At 47.9% G+C, this 12,909-nt stretch overlaps 1 protein-coding gene across 8 annotated transcripts in view; it reads right to left on the bottom strand.

Annotated features, from left to right (window-relative positions):
* Nucleotides 1-2,405: 2,405 nt before the first annotated feature.
* Nucleotides 2,406-12,909, bottom strand: part of TNRC18 (trinucleotide repeat containing 18) — a 161,344-nt gene continuing 150,840 nt past the window's right edge. For 6 of the 8 annotated variants that reach the window (XM_051999993.1, XM_052000010.1, XM_052000031.1 and 3 more), the window contains 4 exons: nucleotides 11,297-12,621; nucleotides 9,756-9,992; nucleotides 7,326-7,442; nucleotides 2,406-4,871 (listed from right to left, as the gene is read on the bottom strand). In XM_051999993.1, coding sequence (XP_051855953.1) covers nucleotides 4,665-4,871; nucleotides 7,326-7,442; nucleotides 9,756-9,992; nucleotides 11,297-12,621 — 1,886 coding nt within the window. In that variant the 3' untranslated portion in view covers nucleotides 2,406-4,664. The remainder of the gene's footprint in view (nucleotides 4,872-7,325; nucleotides 7,443-9,755; nucleotides 9,993-11,296; nucleotides 12,622-12,909) is intronic. The other 2 variants (XM_052000017.1, XM_052000022.1) reach the window with 1 other exon arrangement.

The following is a 12,909-nucleotide window of genomic DNA, read 5'->3' as shown; positions in this document are numbered from 1 at the left end:
TTCCCTGATGTTACCTGCCATCCATCCTTGTGCTTCTGTATTATTTTGCTTGGTGATCTCCCCAGCTCACTTATCTCTATGCAGATGATTCTGCTCTAACATTTCTCCTGACAATGGTTCTTACTTCTCCATCTCCTGACTGGTATCTCCTACTGGATACTCCATAGACATCTCCAGAAATGAACCCATCTTCCCCTCAAACTGTCCCTTCTTCCAAATTTCCCCATTATTGCCAAGGTTACGACTACTCTCCCAGCCACTCAGGCTTTTACACCTAGACATTGTATTGGACTGCTGATTCTTTCCCTGCACCCCCTATCCAGTCAGTTGTCAAATCCTGTCTATTCTACCTTCATAAAACTCAGAGACACCCACTTTCACCACATCAGAGCAGGCTCACCTCACATTTAGACTATTGTAATAACCTTCTAGTTGATCTTCCTGCCTCAAGTCTCTCCCAGTCCAATCATCTTCCATTCAGATGCCAAATACATCTTCCTAAAGTACAGCTCTGACACTCTCCCCTCAATCCTATAAATCACAATGGCTCCTTATTATCTCCAAGACCACATATATAATCATTTGTTTGGCTTGTTTATGTCTGACTCTTAATGAACCCATTTGGGATTTCTTCTCTGACACTCTCCACCCCATTCTATAAACTACAGTGGCTCCCTATTACCTCCAAGACCAAATATATAACCATTTGCTTGGCTTCTTAATGACCCCATTTGGGACTTTCTTCTCTGACATTCTCCCTCCCCCTCATTCTATAAACTATAGTGGCTCCCTATTATCTCCATGACCAAATATATAATCATTTGCTTGGCTTGTTTATTTCTTACTCTTAAGGACCTGATTAGGATTTTCTCGCCAAAGATACTAGAGAAGCTTGCCATTTCCTTCTCCAGCTCATGTTACATATGGGGAAACTGAGGCAAAAAAGTGACCTGCCCAGTCTTCCTGAGTATACCAGACATCTTTTCCCAAGTATATTTAATTCCTCTGCAAGCACTATAATCCAGCTACTGGCCTAGGGCTGCCTAGATGGCTTTTAAAGACCTTCAAAACCTTGCCCCTCCCTACCTTTCCATTCTTCATACACTCTGAATATACTCTCCAATTTAGCAACATTAGCCTTGTTGCTGTTCCTCAGATATGACCCTAACACCCAATTCTGATAATTTTCACAGCCATCTCCCAAGCCTGGAATTCTCCCTGGCTTCCTTTGATTCTCAGCTAACATCCCACCTTCTACAAGAGTCTTTTCCCAATCCCCCTTAATGTCAGTGTCCAGGGACTCTATACATTTGCATATAGTTGTTCACGTATTTCCTCCTCCATTGAGTGAGCTCCTTGGGAGCAGGGACTCTTAATTTTTTTTTACCTTTCTTGCTATTCCTAATGTTCAGCAGTTCCTGGCAAGGTAAGCCCTTAATAAATGCTTAATGAATTAAGGGCTGAGCAGTGACCTGCAAACTTTGCCCCAGTAGTCTGGCCTGGAAGCAACCTGTCTAGCCAGTTTTTGGAAGTCCCAAGTCTGTTCCTGCCTCCAGACTAATAATAGGCCTGATTTGCCTTCCAGGCATCCCCCCTTGCATTCCTCCAAGCCAGTGAAGTCCAGGATCATCCCACAATAGACTGGGGTGGGGCAAGGAGGAAAATCACCCTTCCAGAAAGGTACTGAGGTCATACCTTTTTCTGTTCCAGAAAATGCAGAGGAAGTGCCCATGTACCAATCCTCCTGCCTCTGTAGCCAATCCATTCAAGAGAGACACTGCAAATTCTACGGCAGCACCTTGGAAAGGCAACTAGGGAAAGGCTGTGCTTTCAGAATGTGGAGCCGTGGCTCAAATTGTCACTCTCCATCTGACCCCCTCAAACTTCAGTTACTATCTTCCTGTCTGGACAGCAGTTATCCCAGGGTGGCCATCTCCTCCACATCCTGAACCTCACCCCCAACAATTTAAGGAGTATTTAACTTCCAGAGAGGCACGGTGGTAAATCTAGGGGCATATTCTCCAAGATGGAGACTGAAGGGGTTATCTCTGAATAATATATGATCTAACTGGCCTAGAACACCAGTTGGCACTCTTCTCTCAATTAGGAACAGCTAGCACTTCCACCAATGATTAGATCCCCTATCTGACATCCCATTCAAAAAGGCAGTTCCCACTTCCTTCAGATGTAGGTGGACTGCCCCAAGTTGGTTTTAGGGTCCCCTTGGCCTTTGCCAAGCCAAGAATTCCTGCTCCTCTGATAGATTCGGACCAATGTTTTGGACAGGATCTCTTTACCACCACACAGGCTGGACCAAGGGACTGTCCCCAATCCCCTTCTCCCCGCCCCAGTAGACAGAACCGGAATTCTTTCCCCCAGGAAAAACCAGGCCAGAAAACAGTTAGTTGGGGTTTTTTTTTCAGTTGAATCTTTTTTTTTTTTTTTTATGAAAAAAGATCACACAGAATTCGCCAACAAACAAAATTGCAAAAAAAAAAAATTAAAAACAAAAAAATCCCCCCAAAACAAAACTGAAGTCTGGCTTTCCTTCCCTCGCGATTGTCTGGACAAACCCTTGTGTTTTCCTAGAAGGCGCTGGGGCAGATAAGTGCTTTCTGTCGGGCACGGGTACCCGTGCTCCGTCGGTCGCTCGCTCACTCTCGCTCGCTCGCTCGTTCTTTCAGGCTTCTCTTCTCCCTATGTCCGCACACAGTCCGTTGGGGTGAGTACAGTACACTTTAGGCCTAAGGGGCAGGGTAGGGGCAGGGTGGGGGGTGTGCGTGGAAGTGTGGTGCGTGAGCCCAATGCTTTACAATCACAATCCAACAGGAAATAAAAAATAATATTCTAAACGTCAGACCGTGTTCACTTTATAATTCCATAACTTTTTTTCACAGTTTTAAAAAGTTTATATTTATATATATATTTATATATATTTATATTTATATATATAATTAAAAAGTTGAATCCATTTAAAGACGTATAATACAGGGGGGCTAGAGAGTCTTTTCGGTACATTAAAACTGTACAGGTTAAGAAACAGCATTCTCCTCGAGGCTCTTGGGGAGCCCTGATCCGGGAGAGGGACTGGGGGTGCAGGGGCGAGTGAGGGGGTGTCAATTTCAGCACCATTTGTGGTTCTTCGTAGTGTGAGCGCTGCAAGGTGGGCTTGCCCCTCATCTCTTCCCTTCCCGAGGACGTGCCCCAAGTACCATTGCAGATGAGTCCAAGATCCATCCTCGGGAGCCGTGCTCCCAGGAGTGTGAGGCAATACCCCCGGCCATCCTTAGAGGGAGGGGGCCCGGGATGGGGTGTCCCAAGCAGGTGTCAGTGCACCCCTTTCTGAGTGCAAGGGCAGGGACCCCGGACACTTCTGGCTTTTTTTTTTTTTCATGTTCCCCTCAAGCCTGCGCATTGCACAGGCCCTGTGGGGCAGCTGGGAATTCTCCATGAATAGAGAGGCCACTGAAGCTTCATCTTTAGGGTTGGTGGAGCAGTGTAGCAAGAGGCAGAGATGCAGCTTTCCAACAGGAATTGGGAGAACCTGCTTGGGACCAGCCCCACCATCACCAGTCAACCTCCTCGGTGGGTGATAAGTAGCCTGGGGAGAGGGATGCTGGTATCTGATTCCCCTCAGGCTTGTTCTTCTGGTCACAAACCTCCCCACGGCACTGCCTGGGAGCCAGGCCAGCCCTGAGTTTGGGAAACAGATCTCTCCACCCCAAGTAGATCCGGATTTGGGAGTTTCCTTGGAAGGGTTGGGAAAAGTTCTCATGCAGTTCATGTCCTGAATCCGGGCCTTTTGGGTTCCTTTCAAACCCTTCCCCTCTCACTTGCCTTCTTCTGCCACTCAGAGATCCTGCATTTTGTGGATTTATGAGAAAACATGAATTGCAGGGGCCCTCCCGGCTTGAGTGTCTCTTAGGTTCCTGCTGCTGCTGACCAGACCGCTGCCAAAGACATCCTGACGTTCCTAAAGGGCTGTCCTCCAGGGCCTGGGCAGCAGCCTGCCCACTGTCCACCCCTGCAGCCAAGCATGTCCAAGGTACTCAAGAGAAGCTGGGCTTCCCTCTCCATCCAGGACAACTGGGAGGGTGAGGGAGCATCAGCTGTATATATTTTATATATACCCTGATGGTTCTCCCGTGTCTGTCCCCAGCCAAGGGCACCTCAGGATTCTGAATGGAGGCTGGAGACACACACATACACATTCACACACACACTCACACACACTCTCAAACACTCACACAGAGTCTCCCTCACCGTGGCAGTGATCATGAGAATCTCCCCCCTTTTTTTCCCAGGGGAGGTGAAGGCAGCTGGTCATGAGCCCTTTCTATGCGGGCAGCCGGGTGAGGGGGCCGGCAAAGGGAGTGAGGGGTTAAGGGGGGAAAGTCTGTCCTTGGTGCTGTCTGAAAGCATCTGCAAGTCTCCTTCTCTGCGCATTTGCTGTCGCTTTGTGATGACCCCCCACCCAACGACTCAGAGGTTAGGCAAGTGAAAGAAACAATCATGTCGTCTATATACTCTCTCTCTCTCTCTCTCTCTCTCTCTCTCTCTCTCTCTGTCTCTTTCTCTTTCTTTCTATCCCCTTCTGATCCCTCTGTCCAGGTCAGAGAGATCCTGTTTGGGCTGGCTAGGATCTCTCCCCTTTTCTCAGCAACTCAGCAGATAACTGGGACTCCATCTGTGTTAAAAATCATGCCAGTGGTGGGTTCATAGGTCCCTGCCAGGTAATACAGGTCCTCACTATCTTGATACTTCTTGGTCTTCAGCATCTGCTCATACTGGTCCAAGCCAACCACGAGACACTTATGGGAGACGGTTTGGACATCATTCTCATCCACGTGTGATGACTGGTACAGGGCGCGCTGAGGGGAAATGAGGAAAGATTGATCAAGTTTTATTAAGAATATCACCCTAACCCTACCTAATAATAATGATAATGATAGCTAGCATTTACATCATGGAACTTAAAGGTTTGAAAAGTGATTTACAGTGGATAGAGTAGCAGCCCTGAAGTCAGGAGGACCTGAGTTCAAATCTGATCTCAGACACTTAACACTTCCTAGTTGTGTGACCCTGGGCAAGTCACTTAACCCCAATTGTTCAGGAAAAGAAAAGAAAAGAAAAGAAAAGAAAAGAAAAGAAAAGAAAAAAAAGAAAAGAAAAGAAAAGAAAAGAAAAGAAAAGAAAAGAAAAGAAAAGAAAAGAAAAGAAAAGAAAAGAAAAGAAAAGAAAAGAAAAGGAAAGGAAAAGAAGAGAAAAGAAAGGAAAAGAAGAGAAAAGAAAAGAAAAAAAAATGATTTACATTGTGCTAGCTTATATTATTCTCACAACTACTCTCTGAGGTATTATTATCTTAATTTTACAGATAAAGAAACTGAGTCCCAGAAAAGTTAAAAGTGATTTGCCTAAGATCATATACCTAATTATATGTCTGAAAGAGGAAATGAACGCAAATCTTCAGTCAAAATCTAGCATTCTGCATACTACTCTATCCACTTACCTGCCTTATGATGAACAATGCTCTTAGCTTGTCATTTCAAAAGCTATGTTTTTTATGTGCTAGACCAGTGGTTCTCAAAGTATGGTCTAGAGAATCCTGGGGATCTCTGAAACTCTTTTAGAGAGTCTACAAATTCAAAAATAGTTTTTATTTCCAATATGGTAAATGTCTATAAATATAACTCAGATAAACAAAAATGCTTTGGAGAGATCCTTAATAATTTTTCATAGGATAAAGATACTGAAAACAAAAGTGCTAGACTTTTCACTATAAGCAGGTTCCCCAAAAGTAGCTACTTACTATATTAGATTACTTGCTGTCTAAGGGAGGTGGGGTGGCAGAAGGGAGGGAGAAAAATTTGGAACACAAGGTTTTGAAAGAGTGAAGGTTGAAAATTATCTTTGCATGTGTTTTGAAAATAAAAAGCTATTAGTTTTGAAAAATCAGCTTCATAAACTTAAATCTGTAAAGTCAATCATATTTCAAATTTCCTGGAGTTAGACAGGTGATCTGGAAGGAACTTTCTAGTGAATTTTCCTGCAAAGTAATCTCCTAATTTGCTTTGTACTATCAATCCAAATATTCATGGCTTAAAGAAGGGACCAACCAGAGGCAGCTAGATGGTGCAGTGGATAGACTGCTGACCCTGAAGTCAAGAGGACCCCAGTTCAAATCCAGCCTCAGACACTTAGTACTTCTACTGCTCTGAATAGAAAGGCTGTCTGGGAGGATAAACCACTAATATTCATAATGCACTTTTAAGGTTTGCAAAACACTTTAAAAACATGGTCTCAGTTTATTCTAAAAGCCCTGGGAGGTAAGTATAGCTATTATACCCATTTTTAAAGATGAAGAAACTGAGGCGAAAAAAAAAAAAAAAAAACTTTGTTTGAATTGCTCAGTTACACAGCTAACAAATGTTTGAGACCAGACTTAAACTCATATTTCCTAATGAAGCCGAGTAGGATACAAGGAATCGTAATAAGTCATCTGGCTCTTCATGTCAGAAAAGCATGGGTCTCTTTTCATTACTGTCAGAATACTTAGCTTCTAGTGAATAACATGTTATCAAATACTGAAAAACCAGCTCTCCAGGGAAAAAAAAAAAAAAGAAAACTATTCATTTTAAATTTAAACTACATCATAACTATCTTCTCCATCACTGTATTAAATAAAAAACACATGAAACTTGATTTGTAGCATTTGCTGATTTTCAAAGTGCAAATGCTCAAGCTGAAAATTTAACAACCAGCTCTTTCCAGTTAGTTTGAGCTGGCTCCAGGCCATGCCTGCTTCCAGTCCTGACTCTGCCATTTACCTCCTTGTATAGATAGGAGTGGGTCTTTTACCTCTCTGGTTTTCAGCAGTGGTTTGAGTGGATAAAACGTCACACTTAAAAGTCTGGAATTACTTGTGTTGAAATCCTAATTCTTTTTTTTTTTTTTTTTTTTTTTTTGCTGAGGCAATTGAGGTTAAGTGACTTAGTGCCCAGGGTCACACAGCTAGGAAGTGTTAAATGTCTAAGTCTGGATTTGAACTCATGAAATTCTACATCTGACACATACTGGTTGCATTAACCTTTGAGGCTCAGTTCCCTTAACTGTAAAATGAAGAGACTTGACTAGTGGCTGTTAAAAGTTTCCTTTCATCTCTGAATCCATGACCCCACGACTGAGTGGAGCTGGATTTGAGTTCTGCCTCCAATGCTCTAAGTTCTCTTCTCTCTTTCGGGGGGAGCTGGCTCTCCACCTGGGAGATTCCCTGCTCCTCTCAGAGCAGACGCTACAGAGCCTAGACTTGTTTCGCTTTTACCTACCTCCATGAAGTCCTTCCTCTGGCTGGAGGTCTGCAGGGCGGTGGGGATGCTCCTCTCTGACTTCTGATCCCAGCGCTGTTTCCCAAAGCAGGAACGAGAAGAAATCAGTGAGTTTCCCTGAATGAACGCAGATGATGAGCCAAGGTTGCTCCTTGCAGCCCACCCCAAGGATCCAGAAGCCCAGCCAAACTAAGGACAAACTGCTCTACCTAATGGCCACTCTTGAATTGATCCCTATTTCCAAGTCACCTTGATCACAGACCTGGACCTCACTGGCTTCCCTACGCTATGTAGGGGCACAAAGGTGCCCGGGAAGCACCAAGGTGACACTGCCCTCCCATCTCTAGAGGATGCCCCAGCTAAAGCAGTGATTCCCCAGTCATTATCTACCATAGACATTTTGGAGGACACAAGAAGGAGCAAATGCTCCCAATAAACAGTCTACATCATGGGGTCTTAACCCTTTTTCTGTGTGATCATCCCTCTGGCAATCTGGTGAGGGCTACAGACTCCTCAGAAGGCTTTCAAATACAAAAATAAAATATACATAAGATTACAAAGGAAAACTATTATACTGAGATAGTTATGAAAATATTTCCTAAAATCAATTCAAAGTGAGGCACTTAGCTGGCACAGTGAATAGAGCACCAGTCTTGGAGTCAGGAGGAACTCCATTCAAATCTGGCCTCTGAAACTTACTAGTTGTGTGACAAAGGGAGGGAAGGGGGGGAGACAGAGACAGACAGACAGACAGAAAGAGAGGGAGAGAGAGAGAGAGAGAGAGAGAGAGAGAGAGAGAGAGAGAGAGAGAGAGAGAGAGAGAGAGAGAGAGAGAGAGAAAGGAGAGAGACAGATAGACAGACAGACAGACAAACAGAGACAGATAGACAAAGAGAGAGGGAGGGAGACAGAGGCAGAGAGACAGAGAGGGAGAGAGACTGACAGAGAGACAGAGAGAGAGAGAGGAGAGGGAGAGGGAGAGAGAGAGAGAGAGAGAGAGAGAGAGAGAGAGAGAGAAAGGGAGAGAGAGAGAGACACAGACAGACAGACAGACAGACAAACAGAGACAGATAGACAAAGAGAGAGGGAGGGAGACAGAGAGAGGCAGAGAGACAGAGAGGGAGAGAGACAGACAGAGAGACAGAGAGAGAGAGAGAGAGAGAGAGAGAGAAGAGAGAGAGAAAGGGAGAGAGAGACAGACAGACAGACAAACAGAGACAGATAGACAAAGAGAGAGGGAGGGAGACAGAGAGAGGCAGAGAGACAGAGAGGGAGAGAGACAGACAGAGAGACAGAGAGAGAGAGAGAGGGAGACAGAGAGTGAGACAGACAGACAGAGAGACAGACAGACAGAGAAAGAGAGAGAGAGAGAGAGAGAGAGAGAGAGAGAGAGATTCAAGAACCTGAAGTTAAGAACCAAGCCCATGTATGTCCATTTAATAGCAAAGAAAACTTCTCCAGAACTAGAGTCCAACTGTAATTCGAGTTTCCTTTAGCTAATGATGACTTCAGGCCAGAAGTTAGAGCATGGGTGATAGAAAGCATGTTATTTCATACCAGACCAGTGACTTCACTGGGGCAGGGAATTCTCCAACAGGCAGCTATCCTGCAAACTCAGTCTCTCTCTGAAAGTTGCCCAGGACTCTGAGAGGTTAGTGAGATTTAACCTAGGATCTCCTGGCTCTGAGGTCCTCTCTCTAGTCAATTAGGATAACATAAAGCAGGGGGTGCAGGATTTAAAAAAACAAATTGTGACAACTGTACTTCAATATAATCAGTTACCCTTGTAATCCTGTGTATTGTAGTTTATGCATTTATTAATAAGAGCTGTAATTTATATAGTGATTTAAAGTTTACAACACTCTCTACAAACATTGTTTCATTTTTTTTTAGGATAACATGTGATTGTGTTGGACTACTCACCATGTAGGGGAGGGATTGGGGGGAAGCAGGGAAACAGAAGGTTTTGCGAGGGTCAGTATTGAAAAAATTACCCATGCATATGTTTTGTAAATAAAAAATTATAATATAAAAAAAGGGATAACACATGATTCTGAGAAGGATCCATAGATTTCACCAGATTACCATGGCATGAAGACTAAGATCACTGCTGAATCTCATACCACGAGGAAGATTGCTGAAGATGGACCTGGCCACTTGGATTTCCTATGGATTCACTATCGGTATGGAGGCTATAGAAGATTTCCCCCATCTCCCCCTGGAGACTACTGTCCGCTTGGTTGGCTTGGCCACTTTGTTTCTTGGGAAGATTTCCTGTGCCCCACGTGCCTTGAGGACAGGGCCCAAGATTTTCCTAGAGCTTCGTGCCCTCGGACAACCCCTTGGCTATTTTTCTTTTGGAGGGGGGAACCAGAGCTTTAGAGCTGGCTCTTGCTGGGGAGAGGGGGGGAAAGGGAGACCACCACCTACCTTGCCTTCGTGGAGCTTCTTGCCGGGGTTGGTCTCCTCAGGATGGTAGAACCACTTCACCCTCACCACCATGTTGTTCCCCCACGACTCCCACATGCTCTGGATGCGACCGATGTAGGGCAGGTTGGGCCGGCCAGCCGACAGGAAGACCGCACAGTCGCCAATACGGATGATCTCTTTCCCCCGGACGATGGCCTTGTAAAAGAGCTTCCTGGCCTTGCCCTTCATGCCCCGCCTCTGTGGAGAGCCACAAGTACCGGGTCATGGCTGTGGGGGCTTGCACCGGAAGGGCATCAGTCGTCCCCCCCAGGCAGGGGCCTTTTATGTCCCGGGTACTGCAGTGGCGAGCACGAGGGAGCCGTCCCAGCTCCCAGGAATTTATGGGAGGGCTGTTCGGCTGTCTCAGTGCTATCTCGAGTCAAGGTGAAGGCAGGGATTCTGAGCCTAGGCCCGTACGGCTTTCTGTTTTTAAATCTTTCAAGAACTCTTTTTCCACATAACTGGTTTCCTTTGTGATCCAAAACATTAAAATATAACGCACAAAGGAGTCCTTGAGGGGGACCGTTACACACCAAAAAGCTGAGACTTCCAGAGCAGACACTTTGTGTCTCGGGACAAGACCTTTTTGTGGCTCAGGTACCCCCCGGGAGGTGGGATGCACATTTTCTCTCCCACCCACTCTTTGACTGCCTGCATAAACAAGATATTCCCTTGGGCTCCGCGGCTGAATTAAAAGGAACAGGATTTCTTATGGTTACTGTTACCCGGAGGATGGAGGATTAGGCTACGCCACTGATTTAACAAAGGGTAACAGTTGGGCCAAGGCCGGGGTTAGGTTGGCTCCCAGATGGCAATAAGAGTCTTGTTTCAACAGGTCAGAGTCAAACTCCCTTGGCACTATTAACAATCTCTTAGCAAAAAAGAAGGGGGGGGGCCCACAGTGGGAAGGGGTTAGTTAACATGCTCTTGGGCCTGGAAAGGTCTATCCACCCTTTAGGTGAAGGGGAACGCGGAGCAGATCAGTGGCCAGCTCTGCAACTCCTTTCCTGTTCACTGGCCAGAATGGGGCAGGAGGACCTGCGGTGGACAGCCCGCAAACCTTCCACAGGGGGGACATGCAAGGAAGACACTCTGTGGGGGGGCCAAACCCTGCTTTTCATAATAAATGGATTTGTGAAATTGTGTGTAAACTGCAACTGCTGTTAACTGAGTCATTTTAGCTGCACTAGTTTCATGGAAAAATTCTAGCTAAAGATTTTGGCAAAGCGTAGGATCATCTGATTGATTGCTCTGCATGTCACGGAGGTCCATTCCCCTGCCTCTGAGCCTCAGTTTTCTCAGCTGTAAAATGGGGAGGTTATACTAGATGACCTCTGAGATCTGTTCCTGGTTTGAATCTAAGTCCAGCAATCCAGGACCTTCACACCTCGGAGAGATGCCCTAAAAAACGTGCTCAATAAAGCTATTTTTATCATCGACAAGGCCGCTCTGCAAGGGTCCTTCCTTCAGTGACTACAAGGGCCCGGGGGGAGAGTCATTACCTGAGTGGGCTTGCCGAACCACTTCCACAGCTGCCTGGCCGGGAGGAAGGCGGCGATCTTGGGCCGGTTCTCCACGGACGGCAGCCTCTGCCGCTTGGCCAGCTCCTTGGTGGTGGGCAGGTGGATGCCCTCCCGCTTCTTGGGGCGGCTCTTGCTGCCCCCGGGCTGCGCCTTCGGGGCCGGGGTGGGCGGCTGCTGAGGCTGCTTCTTGCCCTCAGGGTGAGAGGAGGTCCGAGATTTCCCAGCCTGCTTGGCCGCCTTGGCAGGAAGGTCTGGCTGGACAGAGGGGCCGGCCTGGGCCTCCTCGACCGTCTCGTCGTCTGAGCTGCAGGAGGAATCGTCTGTCGTGGAGGAGGAGGAGGAGGAGGAGGAGGAGCTGGAGCTGGAGGAGGTGGAGGAAGAGGAGGAAGAGGAGGAAGAGGAGGAGGAAGAAGAGGAGGAGGAAGAAGAGGAGCTGCTGCTGCTGCTGGAGGAGGAGGAGGAGGAGGAGGAGTTGGATGAAGACATCGGGCTGGAGGCCCGGGAACTGGAGGAGCTACTGTCCTCCCCACGGGCGTCCCCCCCATTCTTGTCCCCTTCCTCTTCCCCTTCAGTCTCTGAACTGCTGCTGCTGCTGCTACTGCTGCTGCTGCTGCTCTCGGACTCCTCTGCCGCGTCTGCAGCTTCGGCACCCCCCTTGTCCTTCTCCATGGAGGCCAGGGGGTCCCCAGAGCCGTCAAACTTGCCCGCAAAGCCGGGAACCAGAGGGTCCTCTTCGGGGGCCTTGCCGCGCACGGCCTTGGCCTTCGCCTCAGAGCCCCCCAGGGAAGAGTAGCCACTCAAGGCCACGAGGCTCTTGCACTCCCGGCGGCCGTTCAGACCCGAGTCCTCCAGCATCATCATGGCCTCCTTTGTCTTCTTGCTCTTAGGGGAGGTCACCCCCTCGTGGTCCAGCTTGATGAGAAGCTCGCTGTCCGCCGGCCTCCTCGAGCCCTTGGAGGCCGAGCCAAACTCGGCCGCCTCCTCTGCCCCTCTGCCCTTCTTCCCTTTCGATCTCCCCGAGGAGGGGCTGTCAGCCGCGCTGAAAGCAGTCAGCTCCCCATAAGCCTCCGGGGCCAGCGTGCTGGCGAATGCGGGCGTCTGGAAAGCAGGAGCCGCTGGGCCGTGCAACTTGGGGGGCAGCCTCATCTTGGCGGCTTTGCTGCGCTTCTCCTCGGGGAGACCCGTCGGGTTCTTCTTGGAGTTCTTGGTGCCCGCCTTGCCCAGGGTGCCTGGCTTCTCGGGAGTCAAAGGGGGCCCTGGAGAAGGGTCGGTCTGGGCCACCTCTTCTGGGAGACTCGCCTCTTCTGGGAAGGGGGAGAAAACAGACATGCTAAAGGCCACATCAAAAGCGGGGGGCCCTTTCACGGGGCTCTCCATCAGCCGCAGGGACGCAGCTGAGCGCTCCGGAGCCCGGCCCCAGCTGCCGCGCCAGCTGCCACCCTGGGTTACTCAGCCGAGTCAGAAATCTCCAAGTCAATGGGGGACCCTGAGATGCCCCCCAGCCACCCGGCAATATGGCTCAGTGGGGTGGGGGGAGTATTTAAAGAGATTTCTTCAGCCAATATGGGGAAGCTCTTTTACCCATAAGTAAC

The sequence above is a fragment of the Antechinus flavipes genome, chromosome 1 (assembly GCF_016432865.1).
Source record: "Antechinus flavipes isolate AdamAnt ecotype Samford, QLD, Australia chromosome 1, AdamAnt_v2, whole genome shotgun sequence".
NCBI lineage: Eukaryota > Metazoa > Chordata > Mammalia > Dasyuromorphia > Dasyuridae > Antechinus > Antechinus flavipes.
Note: the sequence above shows the minus strand (reverse complement) of the source record. Positions and strands in the feature narration are given on the sequence as shown.